The sequence below is a fragment of the Bos grunniens genome, chromosome 12 (assembly GCF_055505025.1).
Source record: "Bos grunniens cultivar Pamir isolate PY7600 chromosome 12, Bosgru_T2T1.0, whole genome shotgun sequence".
Lineage (NCBI taxonomy): Eukaryota > Metazoa > Chordata > Mammalia > Artiodactyla > Bovidae > Bos > Bos grunniens.
The window spans coordinates 81,731,686-81,758,698 of NC_141176.1; the positions used below are offsets into that span (position 1 = coordinate 81,731,686).

Genomic DNA, 27,013 nt, shown 5'->3' on the forward strand with positions numbered 1-27,013 from the left:
AAAAGAGTGTGGAAATGGGGAACCTTTGTTCCACCTCCATTTTGGTTTCTTTCTTTTGATCCATAAAATATCTTCAACTATTCTCTGTGCCTCCTGTTTTTGTTATTGCGTTTCAAGGAAAGCATTTGAGTCCTGGTTGATAGTTGGTTTTGATAGAGTGTTGCCTTGAACTTTGCAAATTTAGGGCTATTGTTAAGTGACTAGAAACTTGTTTTAGCATGATGGTGTTTTGCTTTCATATGACCTTAAAGGAAACTCTTTGAGATTCCAGAAAAACTGGCCGAGTATGAGATAGACTTTGGGGGTTTTGTGTTAACACAAGCAATACAGCTTTTGTTCCACTGGCTTGACTTTGAGTTATAATGAACTGGAGGCCAGGTGTCGTCTGATCAGGTAGCCCCATTGTTAGTGATGAAACACCTTTTTATTTGCCAGGACAAGGTGCTTAATCTTGAGTTCATAGACACAGGGAGTTCAAATCTCCTGGCCTTTCTCTTGATTTTTTTGTACTGTCAGTGGACAAACACCAGCAGAATCGGATTTCCAGCTCCTAGAGATTGCCCGCAAACTGGAGATGTACGGCGTCCGATTGCACCCGGCCAAGGACCGGGAAGGCACGAAGATCAACCTGGCCGTGGCCAACACGGGGATTCTAGTGTTTCAGGTAAGAGCATTTAGAACCAGCTCGGTTCCCTTGGTGATGGAGAGATAAGAGTTGACCCTTCAACTCTGAATCCATGTTGGGTGGTCCAGGCTAAGATCTCCAGTAATTATTTTTAGGTGACGAAGGGAACAGGCAAACCTGACTAGAAGGTTTCCTGTTTCTTTCCGTGCCCTCACACTTGCAGACTGGGTTTCCTTTGCCCTTGCTCTGCTTGGGGAATCCGTGCTTGCAGATTTGTTTGTGTTTAGTGACTTTGTGGGCTTCCCAAGTGGTAAAGAACCCACTTGCCAGTGCAGGAGATGTAAGAGACGTGGGTTTGATCCCTGGGTTGGGAAGATCCCCTGGAGGAGGACATGGCAACCCAATCAATATTCTTTCCTGCAGAATCTCATGGAAAGGGGAGCCTGGCAGGCTATGGTGCATAGAGTTGCAAAGAAGCGGACACGACCAAAGTGACTTAGCACATTGACCTTGTAGGATCGCAGATATCTGTATCTCTCTGTGGACCTAACGTAGAACATAGTTGAATGGAATCGAGATTTCAGATCCACAAAATAAGCACCTTTTCCACACTTGCTCATGATATTCATCTCATTTGTTTAACCTAATTGGAGTTTGTTTGTTTTAATTGATTTGGATTTTACCTAAGTCAGCTTGATGATTTCACATTTACCTAACTTAGAGGATACAGCAGTTTTATGAATTCCTAGAAGCTGTGTCCATGTCCTGCTGTAATTTTGCAGCAAAACATACTGTTCTTGGACCCTTACCTGTGTTTTATGAAAGGACTTAATACTCTGCATTCTGAAATGTGTGCACCCTTGATCACAGCGCTGCTGTAATGTTATTGATGAATGCATCTCTGTTTCTTAATAATACCATTGAAGTGTTATTGACATGCAATTAAATGCAAACATTTAACATGTGCCATTCTTTAATATGGGTAAGTTCTTAACCTTGTATATCCTATGAAACCATCCATGAAATCAAGACAGGGAACATATGCACCACCTCAAAGCTTTTCCCCAAGACTTTTTTCTTTTCTTTAATTGAAGAACTTTTAATTTAATTTTCTTTTTTATAATCGATTTACCGTATTATATTGCTCTCAGGTGCACAACACAGTGATTGAGTATTTTATAAATTATACTCCATTTAAAGTTGTTAGAAAATATTGGCTGGATTCCCTGTGCTGGGCAATGCATCCCTCAAGGCTTCTCTTTTAAACAAGAGTGGATAATCTGTGCTTCGGTTTCAAAGGGATATAAAGAAAGCATCTGCCTGGCTCATGAAGTAGGGTCAGATTTCACCGTGTTTCGAATGTGTAAACTCATGCATGACCTAAAGTTGTTTTTGAACTCTGCTGGATTGTGTTCCATCTCCCCCTTTGTATTTTACCAAAATAACCAGGGATTCTGTCTCTCCTGTATCAGATGTTTATCTGCATCTGTGTGTTAGTTGCTTAGTTGTGTCCACCTCTTTGCAACTCCTTGGACTGTAGCCCACCAGGCTCCTCTGTCCATGAGTTTCTCCAGGCAAGAATACTAGAGTGGGTAGCCATTCCCTTCTCCAGGAGATCTTCCTGACCCCAGGGGTCGAGCCTGGGTCTCCCACATTGGGCAGGGTGAGTTCTTTACCACTGAGCCAGTGGGGAAGCCGTCAGATGTTTACAGTGAACCCTAATCACTACAGATTCATGTCCCAAGAGAAGTTGAAGTAGGTTTCCTCTGAGACACTAGGAAGCAATATTTTAAGAGCAGTGTAGCGTTTGAGAAGGTGACTGTCCCTAACAGTCCTTGACCCACAGACATAATCTAGGAGTCCCCGATGAGGGAAAAAAAATGACAATAAAACAATTTAGTTGTCAGTCCTAGCATCCCATTTCAAAATTAAAACCCTTCAACATTTCTAAAGATCAGGGTGGTGGGGGGGAGACGGGGAAGACATACCTCACAATTGAATTAATTTGCTTTGATTGTGTTTGAGACACTTGAAATGTGGAGAACTGCTCAGTAATGTAATCATGTACAAGGACTGTGTCTTGGAATTAATCTTCCTGCCAGTGCCTAATTGCTTCATTCCAGCCAATTTAAACAAATGGTCCTGGTGTTCCAGTGGGCTGGAGGAATTCTAATTTCAGCTGAGAGGATGGGACAGATGGGAGCTGGAATATGGGGGCTCCCCTCTGTGGGTCCCCCACATCCCACCTGGTGATTGAAGATGAGGATACATGCATCCCTCCCAGAGACTGTTCTCCGGTATCAGAGACACCCCGAGGGTGGGGTCTCCCTCTGACCCATGCTGCGGGAAGCCGGCCGGGTCCAGGGGCCAGAGCAGTGTGGACAGAGTGTGATTGCTAACTGCTCTGTTGCTTCTGTGGCTCCTGGTTTAGGCAGACGCCTGGGAATCTCATTCTGCTGCAGGGACCGTATGATTTAGAACAAATTAAAATCTTGCCGTGCTGCAAGTTCCACATGGGTAGAATGAAGATAAACCCAGCTCACTGGGCTTTCACGTAAGGTTTCACAAGAAAAGGCCTGTAAAGGACTTGGGACCATACCTGGCACTTGCTCAGTGATGGTCGCTAATAATTATGGTGGTTGTCATGGTTATTATTTTTATTTATCTTTCTCTTTTATCAGCTGCTTGGCCAGCCTCTTCTCTCCCTGGAGGCAGACTTAAGTGTGAAAGTCAGATCATAGAATTAGTGCAGAACAATGAATCTAGGAAGGGAGCGGGTATCACTCACAGCCACAGAGCCCTGGAATTCTGCAGCAGGAAGCATTCTTATGAACAGTCACATCAGCCCTCCTTTCTGATCCCTGGGAGTAAAGCAGACCAGCTCCCGTGTTGCTTATCATTCAGTTCTCGGCTCACCAGCTGATGCCTCTCTCCTCAGGGTTTTACGAAGATCAATGCCTTCAACTGGGCAAAGGTGCGGAAGCTGAGCTTCAAGAGGAAGCGCTTTCTTATCAAGCTCCGCCCAGATGTGAACGTAAGTGCCTCTCAGGAACCTCCATGGGGACAGGATTTGATGTTCCTCAAGTGAACTTGAGTCACCTCGGGGTGGAGTGGGTCTCACTAGGGCGCAGGTGGAACCCGAGGCCAGCAGCCCTCCAGGAGTCTGCTGGTCTGTGCGGTGTGTCCAAAGGCTGAGCCGCTCCACAGCTGCCATCAGTAGACAGGGCACAGATGTGTGCCTGGGAGGAGTCACTTCCCTGTGCACAGATGTGTGCACATCTGACGCCCCCCTCCCCAACCCCACTTTGTAGTCGCTGTGTCTCCAGCCTCAGTCACCTCCAGATCCCGTTCAGCATTCTTCCGTGTTCCAGGCCAGTCCCTGTCCATCCAGGGGCCACCCACCCCTGACAGTGCATTCTCAGGAACTGACCCAGCTCGTCCCACACAGGCTGCCCACAGACCCTCTAAAGATATTACTCACGTGGCACTGGGTCTAAAAAGGAAGAAAGCATCTTCTCCTTCCACTATAAATAGGGTGGAGGAGGTGATGACAGAGCACTGGTGTCCCCAGCCAGAACTGGAGTACTTTTTTCCCATGGGAGGAAAAAGATTATATGGCAGTCTAGGTTTATAGTCTCTTGGACAGCAAAGGTCCGTCTAGTCAAGGCTGTGGTTTTTCCAGTGATCGTGTATGGATGTGAGAGTTGGACTATAAAGAAAGCTGAGTGCCGAAGAATTGATGCTTTTGAACTGTGGTGATGGAAAAGACTCTTGAGAGTCCCTTGGACTGCAAAGAGATCCGACCAGTCCATCCTAAAGGAGATCAGTCCCGGGTGTTCATTGGAGGGACTGATGTTAAAGCTGAAACTCCAGTAGTTTGGCCACCTGATGCGGAGAGCTGGCTCATCTGAAAAGACCCTGATGCTGGGAAAGATTGAGGGCAGGAGGAAAAGGGGACGACAGAGGATGAGATGGTTGGATGGTATCACCGACTCGATGGACATGGGTTTGGGTGGACTCCAGGAGTTGGTGAGGGACAGGAAGGCCTGGCATGCTGCGGTTCATGGGGTTGCAAAGAGTCGGACATGACTGAGCGACTGAACTGAACTGAAGGTTTATAGTCCCTTGGACAACAAGGAAATTAAATCACTCAATCCTGAAAGAAATCAACACTGAATATTCATTGGAAGGACTGACGCTGAATCTCCAATACTTTGGCCACCTTGTGTGAAGAGCTGACTCATTGGAAAAGACCCTGATGCTGGGAAAGATTGAGGGCAGGAGGAGGAGGGGTCGACAGAGGATGAGGTATTTGGATGACATCATTGACTCAACGGACATGAGTTTGAGCAGACTCCGGGAGATGGTGAATGACAGGGAAGCCTAGCATGCCTCAGTCCATGGGGGTCACAAAGAGTTGGACGTGACTGAGCAACTGAACACCAACAAGGCTTATAGTAGTTTGGATACAGTATGGATGAAATGGGTTTTTATGACCTGACCTGGGAAGCAGGCACCCTTGGAAGTTATTTTGTATGAGAAAATGTGTTTTGAGTCCAAAAGACTGTGTACTACAGCCTGACTTGTCTGTAAGTTGAAACAGAACTGTGAGATTCCCCCAAAATAGCTGGGACTGCTGGGAATGTTCAGGACTGTGGTAACCTTTGTTTACATAAGCTGGTCACTTAAATTAGGAGCATTCAGCCTAGGAGTAGAAAATTACCATATCCCCTTTCTCAAATCAAAGGACATAAATTTTTCAGCCTTGACTGATACTTTTGTGCCCCAGAAAAAAAAATGTTCATTTCCTGTACGGTCCCTGGGGCCACCTGGAGGCTGGAATCTTACGCTATTTAATGGAGGAAAGGCTTAAGCACAATATTCAAAGTTGGCATGAACCACGAGAGAGAGAATGGAAAGAAAAACTGTTTCGATTCTTTTAAGGAGACATAAAAGGAATTTTGGTACTTGGGGTTTTTTTGAAGAAGGAAATGTAAGCCAAATGAACAGAATTTGTTTATGAATTCAGTCAAAGGGAATGTTGATTTCTACTGAGTGTCCCGTTGTCTGTTCCTCTAAGGAATTAAGTGGGGAAGAAAATGGTTGAAAGACGACAATATGGCATCGTAAGGAACTCCTGTATTTTACTCAGAATGTGGATTTATGGTCATGTCATAATGGAATACATGGCTGAAACTTTATGGGACAAATTTGTTTTCTGCCCCCTTGCCTGTTTTTCAACTGAACATCTGTGGAAATGGGAAAACCCATGATGGTCTCTTCTCTTTTTAGAGCTCGTACCAGGATACCTTGGAATTTCTAATGGCCAGTCGGGATTTTTGCAAGTCCTTCTGGAAAATCTGTGTTGAACATCATGCCTTTTTTAGACTTTTTGAAGAGCCCAAGCCAAAGCCCAAGCCCGTTCTCTTTAGCCGAGGGTCATCGTTTCGGTTCAGGTAAGGATTATACTTCCCATCTCCACGTTTATCATGGATTCATTTCCCCAAGACTTTCAAGTTATCTTCCAAGACAACTTGGCAGATTGGGTGTTTGCTTGGTCATCCTAGAAGGCTCCTAGTTGTGTTCTATTTGAATCTTAGATGGCCACGAGGCTGTCTACCCGGCCATGGTCAGCTCCCAGTGGAGCTCTCTAGTGCACAAAGAATTCCCTTTCTAGGTAGAAGCGAAAGTGCCTTGTTAACATTGCTGTAGAGGAAATTCCCTGGCAGTCCAGAGGTTGAGACTTCGCCTTCTAATGCAGTGCGTGTGGATTCCTGATTCGGGGGCTAAGGTCCCACATGCCTCACTAGCCAAAATACTAAAATATAAAATGTAAGCAATATTGTAACAAATTCAATAAAGACTTTAAAAATGGTCCACGTGGGAAAAAAAAAAAAATTTGCTGTATCTTCACCAAAGACTGTGTAGACTCGTCGCTTCAGTTTCTCTCAGTCTTTCAATAAATCCTTGAGAGTCTGCTGCGTGTCAGATTCCATCCTAGGCATTGGCATGTGTGGTGACTAGAACTGTCCCGCTTTCGTGAAGTATACAGGCTCTTGGGATGGTTGCTCCATAACCAAACACAGGATTATTGGGTGGTTGGACCTTTTTTCTGTTATATATTGATAAGGGAAATATCAAGACGGAGAAGGGACAGCAAAGCACAGGTTCTCCTGGGACTGCTTACGGGAGGAGGGGAGGCAAAGAGGGCAGAGGGCTGGGCTGAGCGTGACCTGAGAATGCCTTGCCGTCTTCTCCCTTCCCACCCGCGGTCTTCGTTGTAGTGGTCGGACTCAGAAGCAGGTTCTCGACTATGTTAAAGAAGGCGGACATAAGAAAGTGCAGTTTGAAAGGTAAGAGAAACGTCAGTGCTGCTTCTGTTTGAGGGAAATCGTTCTCGGTGGGTGACGGGTGGGTGGGCCACAGGTCGGCCCTGCCTGTTCAGTGTTAAGAACAGCTGCAGACCCTCATTCCGAGGTGAGGGGAAGGGGGCAGGGGACAGGGATGGAGGAGGAACAGCAGCTTACAGAGGGGATACAGTGCTGTGAAAACCTACTCACCCTTGAGTCCTTAGATATTCGGGGATTTGAACTGACAGTATTTCTATGAAATCTTTTTCAATTGGAAAAGTTGCAACCCCTTTTCTTTAGTTTTATTTATTTATTTAATTAATTTTTATTGGAGTATCATTGTTTACAATGTTAGTTTCTGATGTGTACAGCAAAATGAATCAGTTATACATATAGCTCCTCTTTTTGTATCCTACTCCCATAGAATCTACATTGCAGGTCATTACAGAGTACTGTACTGAGTAGAGTTCTATACACTTTTTAACGCGATGAAGTTTGATTGAAGAGAAACAATTTGTTGTTGTCGTTAGCAAATGCTGGTAGCTCTTGTCATATGCCAGACCTTGTCCCAAGTCCCCTAGATATATGAACTTAAGGAGTCTATGCCATCTCTGCCAGGTCAGTGCTATTTTCTTCCCTTTTTAAAGACTGGGACACATTAGCTCAGAGATGCTGAGTAACTCGCCCAGGTCACCCAGCTCCAGAGCCAATTGCCCTTCAGCATTGTTCTGCCTAGAGGGACTAAAAGAAAAGGGTTAAGGGATGAAATGTTGGTTCACCAAGGACTGTTTAGTAACAGAGCTTCCCTGGTGGCTCAGACAGTAAAGAATCTGCCTGCGATGCAGGAGACCCAGGTTCAATTCCTGGATCTGAAAGATCTCCTGGAGAAAGGGAATGGCTACCTACTCTGGTGTTCCTACCTGGAGAATTACAAGTGTTTGTTTTAATGTTTTCCTTTTTTCACTTGAACACATTTAAAAAGTATAATAAAGCACAGAGAATACAGCAAGCATGCATGTTCCTACTACTTAGAATTAGCTAGTAACATTTTTAATATTTTGTTCCTGGGGTTTTATTTCTTCTTTTATTCGTAGCTATCGTGGTTAGGGATGCAGTGAAAAACCCCCTTTAAGCAACAGCCTTCGTTATGCCCCTCCTCCTTTCCCCAGAGGCAAAGTACCTAATTCACGTTACTTCTAATAGAAATATTCGAGCACCCAAGAGAACAGGCAGAATTTCCCTGGGGATGTCCTTTTTCATTTGAATAAGCAGTATTACGTTGTACATAATTGTGCATCTTACTTCTTAAACCCTACCCTGAGTTTGAGATCTAGGTTCATCATTTTATGGTATCCGGAAAGTATTATTTTTAATTTATCTGATTCCCTGTTGACAAACATTCGGGTTGTTGGGTGTTTTGCTTTGCTGAAACAAACACACTGCCGTGACCATCCTTGTATATTGTCGTGATTCAGAACTGGGCTTGTTTCTACCTCCCCGTATCCAGAGACGTAAGGTTCAGAAGGTTATCTAGATGTAACAAACCCCATCATTTTTTCAGATGATTTAAATTAGTCTTTTGGGGATCATATGAGAAGGGGCCCTGCTCTCTCCGACTCAGAATGTGGGTGCTCCAGAGCTTTGGTGTGTTACTTTGGAGTATTTTAAAGAAAAGCTGGCTAGACATTGGAATTTAATCTCTCTACAGTTTCATGTGTGTGAATGGGCTTCCCAGGTGGCACTAGTGGTAAAGAACCCGCCTGCCAATGCAGGAGACATGAGAGACTTGGGTTCGATCCCTGCATTGGGAAGATCCTCTGGAGAAGGAAATGACAACCCACTCCAGTATTCTTGCCTGGAGAATCCCATGGACAGAGGAGCCTAGCATGCTACAGTCCATGGGGTCGCAGAGTCAGGCACAACTGAGTGGCTTAGCACATGTGTGTGAGTGCCTTAAAGGTTGCTAATGCGTGCTCCCTGGGAAGGTGGGGCCCAACTCACTAAGGGAAAGAAAAGATTAAAGGGGAGGTGTTGGTGGCACTGAAATCCAGCTTCTTCTACTGTGGAGTCTATAAATTCATTCCTGGGGCAGGGCCTTTTCTCCGAACCGAGGGCTGCGAAGGAGTCAGCCGATTAGTGCCAGTGGCCTCTATTACAGAACTGATCTACAAAATCATTACCCAGAGCACGCAAATTGATTTCGTATAGTCACACCATCGCTTGCAATTCAGAGCTTTTGTGAGTGCAGCTACCTTCTCCCTCCCGGTGACATTTCCCACAACTAGAGAGTGAGCATTCAGTAGCTGGTGCTCCCAACCAGCTGGACCAATCCAGCAGAAGCTAGGGACACCGAGAACTAGCTCAAGGTTGAAGCAACCCCTGGATCCTACGGGTGTTATAGAAGGGGTGGCGGCGTCTGTTTCCAGGGATCATTTATCCAGGCTACTTTAGGTGCCTTCCCTATTGAGTGAGTACCTAGTGCTGTTTGTTTTTTTTTAATCAATAGCAACAAAAAAAAACACGTCATCTAATTTGGTCTGTCTTGTGTGATTTCTCCCAGGAAACACAGCAAGATCCATTCCATCAGAAGCCTTGCTACACAGCCGTCAGAGCCAAATTCAGAAGTGCCGAAACAAGTCAGTGATGGTGTCAGCCGCTCTCATAGCTCTGTTTGCCACCAGACGTCCTCTGCTGGGGACCGGGTCTGCTTTTGAGGTCTTCATCCTTCACCCTTCAGGGGTGTTTTCTGGGGAGTCGAGCTCTGTGCTCTGACCCCGGCAAGCCTCAGGCTCTGCACTCCTCAGCTCGGAAGCCTGGGCTCCGAGACCCCGGCCTGTATCCCTGACCCTCTCCCTCCCACGCCCTTGCTCCCGAGGATGTTTGTCTGTTGGCCTGAGCTCAGCATAGGGCTGGTGGGGCCCCCCAGAGCCAAGCCCACCCTCCTCCTCCAGCTGTGGCCGGGTGTCAGGAACCTAGTTCTCGAGGGATGGGTGTAGCTCCCCTTCGGTGCCAAGGTCAGAACCTCGCTCTGGCAGAGGACCAAGCGGCCAGTTCCCAGGGCTCGTGTTACACCGCAGCGCCCACAGTTGGCAGCCGAACCCATTATCACTCTTGCTCTGAGGGTGGCCAGAGCTCATTTGCCCCGAGCTGGTCTCTGGATGTGCTCTCAGGGTTTTCTCTACAGGAGAATAAGACCTTTGTTGGGGAAGCACACGAAGGCGATTTCATTGTGTGACTCCAAAGAGAGCCGTGACCAGCTCATTCCTGCCCTTGGGCATTGAAACAAAGATGGTTTCTGTCATTTGTCTGAAATCCGTGTCAACTGGCTTTGGGGGCCCCTGGGCGGGTGCCTTTTCCTCTTCCCCCTGCCCCCACACCACCTCGGGAAGCCCCCTGTGGGCGGGAAGGGCGCTCTTGTTCCAAAGAAAACTCGGGAGACCCCGGGTCCTAGAATGCTGCGGCCCTGCCTCGCTTGGGCTGCCGGGGACCCTGAAAGAACATTCTGGAACCTGGCGAGACACCCCTGGGAGGGCCCGCTTAGTGCCAGGGCGCTTTGTTCCAGGACCGGAGGGTAGGCTTTCCCAAGCATTCCTTGGCCACTTGGTGCGCAAGGCTCTGCTATTCGTTAGACGCCGCGTCTTGCCTGCTCTCTCTTTGCGCTGGGGTCTAACGGCTCCCTTTTCTATCTCCCCCCCCACCCCCACCCCGCTTCTTCCCCCAGGCTCAGCAGAGTGTCAGCCTGACCCTCGGAGAAGGCTCTGAACCCCCGGGCGGCCAGAGCTGCCCGCAGGGCGGGGACCTGACCGCGGCGTCGGCCGAGGACGCTGAGCGGCAGCGCGGCCCCGGCCCGTCCAGGAGCCCGGCCGGGAGCGCGAAGGGAGACGGGGCCAGCGGGGCGGCGGCGGAGGAAGACGAGGAGCTCGTTAAGGACAGGCCCCAGCAGAGTAGGCCGCGGCCCCCGCAGCCAAGCACAGGTCCAGCATCCGAGGCTGCCCGAGGCAGCAGCGCGTCCATTCCTTTCATTGACTGCAGTGACGTAGACAGTGAATCCGACCTGCTCAGGGAGCACGCGTCCCGGTCCCAAACAAATGACAACTATGAGGCTGACGTGACCAGTGGCGTTTATCTGCCATCCAGGGATGATGAGAGGCGAATAGAGGCTAGGCCCCGGGCTGCCCCTCACCCTGCCAAGTCCTCCCGGCCCCCTTCCAGAGAATTCCTTGACGATGACTCAGCAGACCTCAGCTTCGATCTGAGTGGGAGCCCCAGACTCCCAGGACACAGCTCTCTGATAGACGAGATGTTCAGAGGTTCAGGCGGTCACAGTCCCCTGGCCACTCCCTTGTCTCCCAGCAGCAGGAGTTCAAGTCCAAGTCTGAGCTGGGACAGGACCGGGTCTCAAGGCTATGTTTCTGAAAACACACATGACCACAGAGAGAGAGGTGTGGGAGGAGAGAGTTTCCCAAGCCAGGAGCCCCATTATGAAAACGGTTCCCCCAGCTCACAAAGGCCATACTTAAAGACTCTGAGATATAACAAGTCAGAGACAGATCCACTCATTCTTAGCCAGGTAGCCTCAACCTCGGAGGCAATGGATATGCCTGATGGCCTTGGAAAGGGAGGCCTGGCTGGTTCAGGAGGTAGAATGCTAGCTAATGGTACACCTCTCATGGGTCCAGCCTCAAGGATGGCGCGGTCAGTGGGTACCACTGGCAAGGCACCTCTGCAAATGACCGAGGGCTCCACCAGCAGTGGAAGTGAATCCAGCGATTCAGATTCTGAAATGGTGAACCCTCTGAGCCAGCCCCTGGTGTTTGGCAACCCAGCCGTGCTGAGCTCCCCCTCCAGGGTGAGGACAAAGAAGTCCTTGGGTGGCCTGCCTCTGAACCAGGAGAGAGAGGAGGATGAATGAGGAGACAAGAGGACCAGTCCCCAAAGGTTGGAAACCTGGAGTCCAGGGTTTCCCTGGGGAGGATGAGTCCTAGCGGCTTGTTAATTTGTAATTGACATTTGTCACAGGGAGTTTTGGGCAGACGGGTTTGGATGGGCCATGCCTGACTTCTCAAATCTTTCAGACTAACAACTAAACGTATCATGACAAGTTTCTCTGATTATACCAAGAGCTTGTTTCTCTTTCTGGTTGAAGGTGAGGAAGAAATACTGTTATGAATCTGATCCTGTGTTTAGTGTGTCTTATTTACATGGAAATTTTCTACGTATGTTCAATCATGTACACAGATCATTCTCCCATTTGGTTGAGTGTTGGGACTAAAGTGTCACTGAGGTCCCAGGAAGGGTGCAGGCTTTACTTTGAACCCCTTCTTTAAAAGAAGGACTGCTTTGCTATGCCTCATAAAGTGAGGAATTGACAAAATTCAAGGCCCAGTGTAAGTTGGTTGCTTGTTGAGATGAAGCGTGATTGAAATCTTAGTGAAGACTAATCAATATTTAAATCAGAAGCTTGTGGAATTCTTTCTCTCCTTTGCAGACTTCCGATGAAATGATATAAATCCTCATGAACTATAATTGGCGTGGGATTGCTGGTTTGGTTTGGGCAAATGTTAGTGATGCTTGAAGAAGCTGTAACTGGCTGTCAGAACCTCTTGGTGAAGCACAGAGATGCTTTGGAGTGATGACACAGGAGAAAGTAAGATCTCGAAGGGTGCATGCTATCGTCACCAAGAAGTTAGCAAACTCGGTGTCTGCCTTTGAATAGTGCACTCGGCTGAGAAGGACTGTTTCCCAGTCTCATGGCCTTTGGTTGATTTTTATGCATATTCTTAACATTCACACTCTCAGGAACAGTGTCTTCTCCCCGGATCAGTGACTTTGGGCTGTTTCTCTGTGCAGGAAAAAAAAGAAAGTGGAAGTATTGAGAGGTTTGGTTTCTTTTTAAATTGTCCCACCTATACCAGTGCCTTCCACCCAGTATTCTGCATTTCAGATGGAAGGTGGTTTGAACTTGCATTGCTTCTCAGCCTTAGCGGCACTTTGGAATCACCTGAGACATTTTTAAAATGGTTGCTGCCTGAGCCCTGACCTTAGAAACTGAGATATAATGGGTCTGGAGTGCCTCTTGGGCTCCCCAGATGGCTCTGCTAGGCAGCCAGGGTCATCTCTCGGCCAGATGCTATTGCCTTCTAGAACCTAGTGGAATGTGATGAGAGGGTTAGCTGAAATGTTGGCTTGCTTGCCGAATAAGAAAAGCATTACAAATGAAATGTTTTTGGGTATTTTGGTACTTTGCCTGCTCTTTGGTACTTTTCAGTCTTTGGTACTTTTTTAAAAAAAAAAAAAAAGATAAATTGTAGAACAAAAATTATAGATCCTAAGTAACTACAAAACTATTGGAAAGAGTTGTAACAGTGATCCATCCCTGGGGTGCCGCCTTGCCAGTGGCCTCATAAAAACTCATCATTTGGCTTTGTCATGAGGAAAAGCTAACTAAGCGTGTTTAGGAAACTGAGTAGAATTTGGCAGCAGCGTTGAACAAGCAAAAATATTGACAGACCCTGTGGTTCACATGTGACTGTCCACATGAATGTCAAGACATTGGTTTTAAAGATTCTGAAAACTTAATCCATTTTTATACACACTTTGGCTTCATCTTCCTAGTCATTTGATTCAGTGCATGATTGATGAATCAAATTGATTACTGGAAAGCTTGAAAGATGTTCATTGAAGTAGTCTCTTCATGTCTTGCTTTAGATTTACATATTTAACAGAGTCGCAGAATTTTAAAACCAGAAGGGACCTTAGAGGTCACCTAAGTTAAACCTTCATTTATTGTTAAGAAACCTTGTTCTGATGAAGGTAAGAGACTTCATGTTGTCCTATAGCTATTGCATGACAAAGCTAAAACCAGAGCCTTGGCCTCTAGACTTCAGTGTGTTACTCTTTGTGGTATCTTAATGTACTAGGAACTTTTGGATTCAATATTTTATTTTTTGACATTCTTGTGTGGATTAATAATTAAAATCATGAAGACTAGGAATCAGGTAGCCTTAGGTTGTTGAATCCATACTAGGTAAGATGAACTTCTGCTTTTTATTTTGTGGGGTTTTTGCAGTTTATATCCCAATTTTGCTTTTCCTGTTTTGAACTTAGAAAAAGATGTCAACTTGCTATATAAAAAGTAGTCAAATGTGAGTTAAACAGAGTCACATTTGGAATCTGTGGTTTATTTGTGAAGGTGGTTTGCCCAAATGAGTTTTGTTTTTACCTCTAATCATATAGCAGTCTGATCATGAAATATGGAGGAGCAAAAGGTATGAACTTACCCGGCTTAGAATGTGAATCATCAGATGTAAATCCCAAAGCAAAACATATCCCACTGATTATCTTGTTGTGCTTTGGCCTAGAAGAAGTAGGCTTTTATCTAAAGTGTTTTCAAAAGCAACTGATCAACAGTGGTGTACGCAGTTCTGTGTTGACAAGATTTCCCACTTTTAGGGTCACTGGGAGAGTTTTTCTCAGGTTGGTTTTGTACCAGCCAAACAACCCAGTTTCTGCTTCTCCGCCAGTCTTTGTGAGAGTGGCAATTTTGCTGTGGTTCATGGTGCTTAGAGGAAAAGAGGGGCACAGGTGTGGGGTATAGTTTGTTCAAAAGTCACATGTTCTGAAGTGCTCAGAATATTAACTTGTTCCTCTGGGAGAGCTTGCCTGCACTGCGGGGGGAGTCAGCCTAAGCATTCTGTGAGCCGGGCAGTAGAGCCAGTTCACTGAGGTGAGGTTGTCCGGGAAAGCCAACAGCCTCCACCCTCCCACCTTCCATGCTCCCTGCCTGTAGTGAGACTGGTCCCCAAGCCCTTCCCTGGCCTTTGCAATCTCCCTGTGTGGTCTGTGAAGGGCAGACACATCCATGAAGTTGAACTGAGTGCAGGGAGGTCAGAGATGGGCCTGAGTATAAACAGAATGGGCAGCAGAGATGACAGACCGTGAATTCTTTCAAATTTCCAAAGGGTTTCCCAAGACCTGTCCACCAGTTTTTCTAAGGCAGTAGCTAGTGGAGGGGGTTGCCTGCACCAGCAAGGAAGCCAGGTCTTCAAGTTGTGGCTGCTGTATGCAATGATGTCTTCTTAAGGCCTTGGATGGAAAACAAGCCAGATATAGAAGCAGGAATGTTCAAGCTACTCAGGGCTACTCCAATGGCCTCCCTGCATTAATATCTTTTGCTCGGTAATATTTCAAAATATGTAAATTATAGACCCTTTTGCAGTAGATACTTTGTTGTTGCTCATTCAGGGCAAGATAAAAATGCAAGAAATGCTCGTAGCATAAAGAAATGTACTTAATGAGTTCCAGAACTCAACAACCGGTTGCTCCGGCTCCTTTACCAGTCATCTGTATGCCATTGACGACATTTTATTAGACAGGCATTTAATTAAAGAACGTCTGTTGGCCAGATTCTTCCCTGCGTGTGTGACTCATTTGGAAACTTCTCACGGATTTATCTCACCAAGTTGTGCTGCTGTGGCCTGCACTTACAATGTGAGTAATTCCCACTTGAGTCTTCAGAACCGCTTTGAAGATTCAAACCAAGCAATGTGATTTTTTTTTTTTTTTTGTAAAACCAAAATATAACATGAGCCTCTTGAAATTTCCACCAAGTATACGAAACCCAGCCTGTCCACAGTTGAATCAGAAAGCCCACTTGCATCTTAGCTCTCAAATCAGTTTGACTGTGTTGTCAAGCAGTTTCTAAAAGAAGAGACAATTAAAATATTAAGATGCCATTTTTAATTTTGTTAAAACTGGTGAACATGCATATCAGCTTCCCTTTTTCCTGTCTTTAACCGGTGTGCCTATGTTTTTAATCAACTTTTTCCACTTAAAATGCTATTCCTACTTCAGCACAGTATGTTGCTGTTGTTCAGTCGCTCAGTTGTGTCCGACTCTTTGTGACCCCATGGACTGCAGCACGCCGGGCTTCCCTGTCCTTCATTATCTCCCTCGGTTTGCTCGCACTCATGTCCATTGAGTTGGTGGTACCATCCAACCATCTCATCCTCTGTCACTGCCTTCCTGTCTTGCTCTCAACCTTTCCCAGCATCAGGGTCTTTTCCATTGAGTTGGCTCTTCACATCAGGAGGCCAAGCTATTGGAGCTTCAGCATCAGCCCTTCCAATGAATATTCATGGATTTGGTGCAATTGAAGGCGTTAGTGAGTAACTGGACTACAGGTAGGCCCAGCCTTAAATTAAGAAACTTGGGGTCTTCCTCCTTATTAGGTTTGAGTTTATTTGCTTCTGTTTCGATCACTCTTCTTTGTCTGAGTCCTTATTTTTATTAACCAGAATTTAAAGAGCTCTCTGAGTTGCTTCCCCAAGAAAGGCTCTTTTGTTCTCCATCTTCTCCTTTGTACTGTATAAACATCCATCCTTTGAAGAGCTTAATGACTGTAAGGCTGGTTTTCCTCTAGTTTCCCGGGGATGAAGCTCCAGTTGACTTTAGAAGAACAACATGGATTTGAATAATGCAGGTCCATTTACACTTGGATATTTTTTCCGTAGTAAATAATACTGCACTACCCAATCCAAAGTTGGTTGAATCCGCAGATGCGAAAGTGTACATATATAACACAGAGGGCCAATTCCAAATTACATGTGAATTTTCTACTGTTCAGAGGGTCTGCACCCCTGGCCCCTGCAGCATTGTTCAAGGGTCAACTCTCTTGCTGCAGATTTTACAAATCAAACTGCAGAAGAATCTTTCAGCGCAACCTCTGCAGTAGAGTACGTTTCTTTTAACCTGGAAGAGGTGGACATTTTGAACTAAACCATTGCCAATAGCTCTCAGATGAGTTTTGCAGTCAGCCGTGTTAGCCAAGCGCATAAGAATGTATGGAAGGAAAGGTGCTAGTGGATGAGCTTCTGCAAGAAAGAAGTGACTCAAGAACTGGACTCTGGTGACGTGTAAAGAGTTCACTGGTGCTGTGTTTCCCTTGTGAGTCTAGTTCTGTCTGTCTCTGTTTAGTTCAGTGAAATGTAACGCAGGGAAATCGTTACACTGTGTATACCTCTCGCACCGGTTGCTGGTTTTTAAATTGAAGCCATGACTTTTGGATCAAAATAAGCATGCCACTTAATGTGGCAGCCTTTTTAAAAATAAAGAAATCATCATCATCATGAAAAGCAAAAATACCCATGATTTGGCCTAGTATCTTAGACATCAAAGATCAAAAGTGGCCTGATTTCCACCTGTTTGGACACATACTTGGAAAAGGACTATTACTGTTTCCTGGGAAACTTAGGGATTTTGAGTATTTCCTCTATGCATGGAAGTTGCAAATGCTGATTTATATGTCATAGGTGTATCTGAGAGGAGGTGAGTTGAATCTTGTGGAAACAAAAAAAAGGTCTTGCTTCATAAAATTCACACACATCACTCCAGTAAACATAGACGAACCCTCCAACATGGGGAACTTTTTTTTTTTCTTTTCCCATGAAAGCAGTTAAAACCCTGGTGGAACCTGGGGTAGAATGAGAAAATCTTCTTTTCCTAAAAGCTTTAAAAATCAAAGAGACCCTGATTTGTTCAGGATCGTTTCCGTATGGACGGACTAAACAATGCAGACATCACAGCTTAGCCTGAAAACAGCCTTTGGCAACCTTCTTGGCCTCTGGTGTTTAGTTATAACCTCTGGTAGAAGACAGCTCCTTGGCATCTTGGTGTGGGTGCTAGCTCAGATTACCCTGATATATCTTGGGGTGGTTTTACATTTGAAAGTAGGGAGGATTAAAATCTCATAGCAGTTGACATGGATTATCCGATCTAAGGGTATACTCGAGAGCCGGTGTGGAAGGTTAGCTAGCTCCTAGGCAGATACTGTTGATGTAAACATGGAAATGGTCCTAGGAATTGCGTGAGCTTGCTGCTAGGGGCCAAGTGCAAAGACTTCAGGCTATTGAAGAGTAGTAGTTAGAAATCACTGCCGAGTGCAACGTAAACCAGATAGTAAGGAGAGAGGATCAGTGTGTGTGTGTGTGTGTGTGGTTGTGTGTGTGTGTGTGTGTGTGGTTGTGTGTGTGTGTGTGTGTGTGTGGTAGAAAAGCATCGAAAGAGGTGGAGGTGTTAGTTTGAGAGTTTGGAAGCAATGCTTTTCCTTTATTATAAGCTGGGGTTTTTGACGGCCTCTCAAATAGGAAATAATAGAGGGATCATTTTGGAACCTGTGATGGGTCTGTAATTTTCACAGATGACCTTTCTGGCTCATGAAACTAGGCCAACAATTGCTTTTTCCTGGGCCTGGAAGTTCCTTTGTAAGAAAGCAAGCATTTGTCACTACCCACAGTGGTTTATAGAAAGACCAAAGACAAGCCTTCCCTAGTTGAGGACACACCCCCGCTGCCGTCTACACTCGAACCTGAATGGCCAGTGGATTCAGTCCCTTGCCCTCACCTCCTTTCTGCCTGGAAAGTTGCCATGAAAACCTAACTGACCCCATCTCACAAGCTTGGCCTTTATTATTAACCCAATTCCTTTCTGTTCTTTCTGTGTGCATATGTAATTTATTAAAAATTGCTAATACACTAAATTAATTTTACAATAGACAAGGCTGGGGACTTCATTCTCATTTTTGTCATTTGTTTAATCGAGTTGAGAAAACATTTTTCTGTCGTGCCATGGTATGCCCTGGATGGTCAGCATGTACCTACCTAAAAGAAAGCTTTATTTTTTTCCCCCAATGTTCTGTCTTTATCCTCGGAGCACGGTGTACCTTCTGTTCCCTGCATTGTTGGAGCACTGTCTGACGTCTTTTTTTTTTTTTTTTTTTAACATGACTGAATACCAATTTGTACTTGGAATACCTGTTTCTTCTAGAATACAGTGATCCTGCTCACTAAACATCAAGCTTTACCATGGAGACATCCTGAGCGGTCTTGCTCGGTGGTACCGTATTTCACTAAAGGTGGGGAAATCGAAGATGAACAGGACGGACTTCGTTTTCCTGACTTCGTCTTCTCCAGGCCTGCCTTTCATACTATGTGGGGTGGCCTTTGGAAGTGAGCAGGATCTCTGTAGTGCGGGGGCATGGCAGGGCTCATGGAAACAGAGAGCATCTGTGAAGGAGCTTACATAGGGGAGCTCAGACAGCTAGCCAAAAGATAGGCTTCCTATTGTTCAGTGGGAGCATCTATTCCAATAGGCTTCCCAGGTGGCACTAGTGGTAAAGAATCCACCTGCAGTGCAGGAGACTCAAGAGGCGTGGGTTTGATCCCTGGGTCTGGAAGATCCCTTGGAGGAGGAAACGGCAACCACTCCAGTATTCTTGCCTGGAAAAGAGTCTCATGGACAGAGGAGCCTGGTGGACTACAATCCATGGGGTCACAAAGAGTCGAACACGACTGAGCAGCTAAGCACACATGCACATCTCTATTCCAAAGGGACTGGCAAACTTTATATAGCTTACAAGAGTTTAGCTGTGCGTTTTGTTAGGGAATCGGGTAGGTAGAAATGTAGAGAAAACTTGGTGATTCCGCCCTAGTTGGCGTCTTGTGGCCAATGAGCTGTTCTGAGTAATGGTTTGCTATCTACCCAGAATGTAGGCTCTCACAGATACTGTCTGATTCCATCTTCTCGCCATGGCTGAGCACAGTATCTCACTAAAGCATGGGTTTACTCCACTGGGATGGTAGCTGGTTTCTCCAGTAACAGTGAACTCGGTGATTCTTTAAGCAGAGAAGGCCAAACTCATGTCATGGTGTATGCACGGGCTTAATAGCTCTTGTCAATCTCACCCAAAAGAGGGTTGTACTTGACCTAACAGGTATCTTGCTGTAAAAACTGTCAGTTGTAACTGTTCTTTGCTACTGATGGCTGAAGCTTTGTTCTAAGTACCAGATGGTGTTTTTCACTGGTTCAAAGCACCGTGTACCCCAGCCCAGCCACTGTGACCCCTGCCACCGCCATATTCTCCCATTAGCCGCATTTCTCTCTCTTTTTCTGCAACTTGCACCACTGTTGCTTCTCTGAATCGCTTCATGATGAACAGTAACGCTGATGTTTGGCTGCTTGTAAAACTTTTCTTCAAGGAACTTGGTCTAAGAAGCACGTACATTTCCCACAACAACCTAAGCTGTCAAGAAGAAGGCAACCCTGCTATGATTGGTAATCCTGTAATCTGGTTTTTCTTATGGAATCTTGTAATTTCAATGAAATACTGTCAGCCCTTTTTCCCCCTCACATATTCCATTGGGGTGGGATCCAGCTTCGTTATCAGACTAGAATGAATCATGCTTGTTCTGGAAACTAGCCGTGAATCAATACAATACTGACCTTTTTTTTTTTTTTTTGGATAACTGGCTTTCAAATGCAGCCATCTCCAAAGAAACTTTGTCTTCTCTTTTAGAGGGAGACTCTGGATTTAGAAAGAGCCTTTTTAAAAATAAATGAAAACCTGCACATGTATTTTCTACATGTGCCTTTGAAGCACATCGTGGGTACATAGAGATACAATCTCCTATATCTTAGAACCAAATAACAGAAGACAAGTAATGTTGGAAGAATGACATTTAGAAGCTTGCCAAATGTGTAACTCTGGGGGAAATACTGAGGAACCTACATGGGTATTTTTTTAATCATTGTACTCTCTAAATTTTGGAAAGAGGATTTGAGAAAGCCATCGACGGTCTTGTTTTCATCAGGATTCTTGATCTCAGATATTTTTGTATTTCACACACCTGTGGATTACTGTTTTAAAGTTGTCAGGTTTTCTCATTCACTCCTTAACAGGAAAAATAACACCTAATTAAAAGCGAGGATTCCCAATTTATTGGCTAATTTAAAACAGGGCAGGTACAACCAGGTGTTCGAAATGCCATTTTTTTATGACTCGAAAAACAGAAAATTCTCTTTTCCCAGGCTGTGTGAGTTGGCTCTTAAGCCTTTAATAGAGTCGGAGGAAGAGATGGCTATCTGGTGGCTTGTGCCTAGTCCCAGAAGGGGAAGGAGGGTGCGAGTCTGGCTTGTTGACCATAAACTGTGATCCTGCTGTTTAGGTGCCTCTGCCGCAGAGTTGGTGGAGAGACGCCCCAGTGTGGGTGAGGCTGCAAACCCAGCTCCCCGTGTGCAGCCAGAGAGAAGAATCCATAAATACTGCAGTGCTAATTTGAAGTTCCATAATTGTCCGTGCCATGAGAATGTGTACATGTAAAAGGGTTTTCAAAAGCAATTACCAGAAATGCCTCCCTCGAGAGTAACATTGGTGAAGGTGTGTTTAGTCCTTGGGAGTGACATAAATTCATCCCGCTGGATACAGCTGAAGGGTAAGGGAGGGGTGTCAGGAAGTTATCTGGTACAGGTAAGGGACCTGAAGGTTATAAACCAGAAATGTAACTGAATACTAAAAACATGTAGGGTGATTTCTAAAAATAGGGGAAATTTTTTTTTTTAAAGAATCAAAAGCTTCCAGATTTTCAAGGTATAACTGATCTTTTTCTAATCTCTTCATACTCCTTTCTACCCATTGCCTTAATAACCAGGTGCTTTTCTCAGATGACACCCCCTCCAGTTATTTACCTAGAGCCCCTTGCTGAAAGAAGTTCCTTTGTGTCAGTGAAGGAGATGTATAACCTTGTGTCAAGGAGGAAAATGATACAATCCCCAGGCATTAATATGTTCAGGGGTACCAGTGCCTGCCAGTCGCCATTTCTCCTCAGCGTGCAGGGCTGCGCCTTCAAGGCAGATGACAGGCTGTGTGATGAGAGCAGGCTTTATGAAGCTGCAGAAATCTGGCAAACTCATTTTATCTAACACCGCCATGTTTGCTTGCCCCCTCCCCTTTTTTTTTTTTAGAATGGACTACTTCAGTGAAAATTGGTTACATGTAGCTCTGATAACCGTGACCTCAGACATTGACGTTTGGGTCACAGGTCCTCACTGTGGACCAAGGGCAGGCCCCTTGTGGACATCAGTTTGTACAGACCTTTGCCACACACTGGCTCATAGTCAAAAGAGAATTTTAATTACTCATCAAGCTGCCAAATTCTACTAATGACTCCCGTCCGCATATTCCACTGGCTGCTGAATGGTAAATGAGCCTACCTGCTTATGTTTGCAACCCTGTCATCCTTGAATTTGCAAAGCCTTGAGGAGTTTCTCTTGCAAGGGGAGGAAAGAGGCTATTCTTCACGGATGTGGCTCAGATTGGTAAAATCCAGCTTCAGAGTTTTGGATCCTTCCCCTCGTTAGCATTGCGGATAGATTTCTAGAACAGGCTGCTTGGTATTTATTGATTTCTTGGTCTTAGTGTCGTCGCCTTGGCTTTCTTGGGCCCCATGATCAGACACAAAGCCAGCTGAAGTAACCTCTCTGGAAATGGACTTTGTCTACTGTAATTTGGTCCTCCTCCAGAGTTGTGTATTGCACGTGTAATGTTGGTGACACACGCATCTTTAGGCCACATGATAAGTGAAAATGTAGCTGAACCCAGAACTCTAGGACTCTAGAACTCCCCGACTCTACCTAGGAACCCAGTTACCATCAGGCTCACTCTCAGTGAGTGCCCCACTTTCTGATTCCTGTCTCCAGTGTGGTCCTATGGGGAGCCTTCTAGATAGCTATCTTCTCTGCCACGTGTCCTGCCTTCGTGGCAGCGTGGCACCTCTCCAAGAGCCCTCATCTGTTAGATCGTCCTTCCTGCCCACTGGGTCTACCAAACCGAAGCGTCCCCGGGGGAATTCACAAGGGCGGCAACAACAGCTTTCGACCTTGGAGGGTGGATGTGGTTGCACTCGAGTGTGTTCACCCTCATTCTCTCCCTCGCGATGTGGCAGCTGGTTTTTGATCTGCTGCTGGATGTGGTCCAAGGCTTCCTTGGTACTATCTCCCCACCCACACTCCTTGTCCACGCTAGCCTTCTAACTGCTTTTTGTTCTTGGCTCCAACTCTTTGAATGACGAGGCAAGTGCTTTTTCTGTCCGCGTCACTGCAGATTCAAGGCCCAGCACGGTCTCACTTAAACTGCCTCACCTGGTCTCACACACTGTGAGAACTGAAGGTAAGCCCCCACATTGTGCCAGATGTGAACAAATAAAAAGTGACTCTCCAGCAGCGACTCACAAATGCATGAAATGTTTCGATCTCCAGACAGACTGCCAGAATTTCTCTTTTTCTAATTCCTCTTTGTAGTGATATCATTTTTCTTTTTGTGATTCTTTTTTTTTTCTTAAGAGAATAGCATAGTACCTTGAATCAATTACAGTTATGATTGTTGTCACTATTTCTATTTGACAAGTTCAAATTCTCTCAAAATTATTGTACTCAGTTGTGCACTGGTGTCAATAAAATTGACATTTGTGAAGCAATTTCTGGCCTTTTTCTCCGGGTTTTCCTGGGTCTGGTGGTGTGAGAGGGGCGACTGGGTCTTTGTCTAACATCAGGACTTTGTTATAATGATGTTTATGAAAATGCAAGGCATTGAAATGGGGGGGTTGTTTTTTTTTTTTTAATGCAAACTTCTGGAATCTAACTTTTCCTGACATTTTCTGATCTTGTTCTTCAAGGATGATTGTACTGACCAATAGTCAGTGGGCAGGATGTCTGCTTTCTGTTTTTGTGGGCGTGGTGGCTTTTCTCCCCATGCGTAGGTGACACAGCTAGCTGGGCGACCTGAGACTGGGTGGGCCTGGTGGGGGTTTCTGCATGGTTCATTTTTACTGGGGTCACGTTCACGACCCAACTCCAGCAGCTCCATTTGAGGCGGACCTATCTTGTAATGTCCAAGCAAATATGAATGAATCCAGAGAGACAGGATAGAGGTGAAAAAACTGGGGAATTCCCAGAAGACTGCCCTTCACCTCTCTCCCCGAGCTTCTTGATACTGGGCTGAGTAGCCACATCCATGAAACTGGATATTGGAAAATAGAGAAAGCATTCACGTAGTTTTTCTCTATGATGGTAACTGACAGGGCTGCAGGCTACTTAAACTGTGTTCATCCTAATCCTAGTTTCTGCATGAGAATTATAGATCTGTTAGGCCGAAACATTTGAGCTTAGAAGTAGATTTTGAAACATCCCACTTAGTTTCAATAGGTTAAGGTATTGGTACTTGCAAAATTCTGTTGGCAAAGAGTTTTCATGTGCATGTCATCTCATCTGGTTGACTCATAATGGGTAATTATACATTTTACCCAGTTATACAATTTACATATATCCGTTATCGTTTTCAGAGGAATAACTACCTGTCGTTTTTTGACTCAAAAGGGGGAATTGTGACAATGTGATAACCTCCAGCTTTGCATTTTTAAATGATCACCTTTGCTATAATTGTGATACTAGTGTTTCTGTCCCAAACAGTGAGAGAGACATGGAGTGCCATCACCAGGTATAACCAGCTTGCTTCTGTTCTTCGTAGAATGGGGAGGTAGCTGCTTTCCCTTTCTTTAGCTGTGACCATTGTTCCAAGACGTAGTCTGTCCTGGGTGTCCCAAGTCCTTTAGTCTTCTATTAGAATAGCACTATTTTCTAGTCATTTTCCACATCTCTTTGTGATATAGACCCTGTGTCTTTCTCAAGTAATTCTTAAGACATTAAGGAAGTAGTTAGGAGATGAAGATGCTATTTGCAGATACACAATGCTTTTAAAACTATTGTAATTATGCTCTACGCAGAGTTCTCCAGCTTATCATTAATGATGTAACTGTGGTTCCACTGAATGGTGTCTTAAGGATGAAGGCTGCTGAAACTTAGGGAAAAAACTAGAAAGTCATGGAGGGCATTTTAAGCGTGCCGTATAGTAATATAGTAGTCTAAGCTTCTAAAGGTTTGAAAAGGTGAAAATTGTAAGTGGAGACTGGGTCCCAGAAGAAATTACTTTTTTTTTTTTTTTTAATACTTCTCATCCCAAACAGGCTCCCTGACTGGCAGCCCTCACCTTTCAGAGCTGTCCATCAACTCGCAGGGAGGAACGGCGCCCACCAACGCCATCCTGTCGCCCAACCTGAGCCCTGACACCAAGCAGGCCTCCCCCTTGGTCAGCCCCCTGCTGAATGACCAGGCAGGCCCCCGGGCCGAGGACGAGGACGATGGCCGGAGAAAGGTATGAGGACTGGCAGGCACTCACCTGTTGATTTTTTGTTTTTTTTTTAATTCCAATAATTTGCTCAGTGGTAAAGAATCCACCTGCTAATGCAAAGGACACGAGTTTGATCCCTGATTTGGGAAGATCCCCTGGAGAAGGAAATAGCAACCCACCCTACTACACTTAGCCTGGGAAATCCCATGGACAGAGGAGCCCGACAGACTATAGTCCATGGAGTCGCAGAGTCGGACACGACTTCGTGACAGAACAACAGCGATAAAGTAGAATCATGCAGTGTCTGTGCCTTTGTGACTGGCTTATTTCCTTGAGCAGAACATCGAGGTTTATGCATGTTGTAGCCTGCATCAGAATTTCCTTCTTTTTTAAGGCTGGCTGGTCTTCTGTGGTCTGGAGGGTACCACAGTTTGTGTATCCATCCACCCACTGATGGACAGTTGAGTTGTTTCCTCCATTTGGCTGTTTTGCCTAATGTTCTGGGAACACTGGTGCACAAGTATCTGGTCTCATCTCTGCTTCATGTGTATCCCCAGAGGTGGAATGGGGTGGACTCCTGTAGGAAGTATCTGGTCTCATCTCTGCTTCATGTGTATCCCCAGAGGTGGAATGGGGTGGACTCCTGTAGGAAGTAAGCGGGATGGGCAACAACAGGGGATTGGTTTCCTTTTCCTGACTGTTTAAAGAGAAGCAAAACCAATGGTAGACCTCGCTAAGGCAGTGCCACCCGCCCCCCTAACAGGGACTCTGCCTGCTGCCACCCTGGCCCTTTAGATCAGCCACTTTCATGTTCCCAGGAGCAACGTAACTTCTGCTTCCTAAAAACCAATACCACCAGCCCATGATGCCCAGGACAAAGGCTGCCCTGGTTCTTTTTCATTCATTTCTTGAAGGCTGCATCACTCTGATACTATCCTAATTAATTAGATTTTCAGGCGCCCAGTTTTGAATGAACAGTCTTCAGTGGTAACTGACACACTCACTTGAGTTCTTTCACTGCCGGTAGGATTTACTTGGAAGGAAACATTCCTAGACAATTTTCTCATCATAGAAACTCATTCTTTATTCTAGTTCCTCTCGCACAAAAAGGAGAATAAGAGTTTATTTAGCCTTGATACCAACCAACCAAAGATTGTAAGTTAGCAATGCATCACTTTGGTTAGGACTTTCTTGTAACTAGGACTGTTTTAGAAACTGAGGCTCAAATTATTGTGTCTTTTTTCTTTTTATGAATTTTGCAGAGATTCCCAACTGACAAAGCATACTTCATTGCTAAAGAAGTCTCCACCACTGAGAGGACGTATCTGAAGGATCTTGAAGTCATCACTTCGGTATGCGTAGCATTTCCCCTAAAGCGTTAAATTACATAATTTATCTTGACTAAAACTCAGCTTTAGGAGACAAGCTGGATCTAATTAAATATCGGGTTCTCCGACTCCAGTTAAAAGGATTTTAGTCCTGAGTTGTACAAATTAGGCAATAATGGTATGTTTAATTTGGAATATGCCCTAAAAAGGTTTTATAATTGTGATTTTTTAAGTGCAAAGGAAGGAAGTTTCTAAAGTGGAGAAATTTAATGTTAAACGTTTCACTGAATGTGCTGCCTGCACTGATGCAGAACTTTGTGTGTTTTGCCTCGTATTTTTCTTGAGAGAGACCTCAGAGGTGAAAGGGAAACCTCGTTTTATCTCTGATAATAAATTGAGCCATGTCAGCAAAATCTGCCTCAAAGACTGCCTTTTATCATTTTAATCCGTCTTGTTCAGTCTTAGAAACAAATTCAAAGCATGGTGGCAGATGTCTTTATGACCCTGGATTCTGGAAAGGAGCTAGGCAACTGCAGGTCAATTGGAACGGTCTGGTGTCTGCCTCTAGAGCAGGCGCTCAGCAGTCCTCGTGGGGCCCAGCCCAGCCTTCGCTCGGTAAGATGAGTGGTGAGCGTGCTGGCAGAGGCATCACCTCTTTGGTTCAGCCACCTTTCTGCTCAGCATCTCAACAAAG

At 45.3% G+C, this 27,013-nt stretch overlaps 1 protein-coding gene across 13 annotated transcripts in view; it reads left to right on the forward strand.

Moving 5' to 3' along the window:
- FARP1 (FERM, ARH/RhoGEF and pleckstrin domain protein 1) overlaps window positions 1-27,013 on the forward strand; it is a 309,639-nt gene that overhangs the window by 244,454 nt on the left and 38,172 nt on the right. For all 13 annotated transcript variants that reach the window (XM_086330336.1, XM_086330340.1, XM_086330332.1 and 10 more), the window contains 8 exons: window positions 517-664; window positions 3,564-3,659; window positions 5,918-6,081; window positions 6,910-6,978; window positions 9,536-9,611; window positions 10,697-10,949; window positions 24,828-25,015; window positions 26,254-26,343. In XM_086330336.1, coding sequence (XP_086186462.1) covers window positions 517-664; window positions 3,564-3,659; window positions 5,918-6,081; window positions 6,910-6,978; window positions 9,536-9,611; window positions 10,697-10,949; window positions 24,828-25,015; window positions 26,254-26,343 — 1,084 coding nt within the window. The remainder of the gene's footprint in view (window positions 1-516; window positions 665-3,563; window positions 3,660-5,917; window positions 6,082-6,909; window positions 6,979-9,535; window positions 9,612-10,696; window positions 10,950-24,827; window positions 25,016-26,253; window positions 26,344-27,013) is intronic.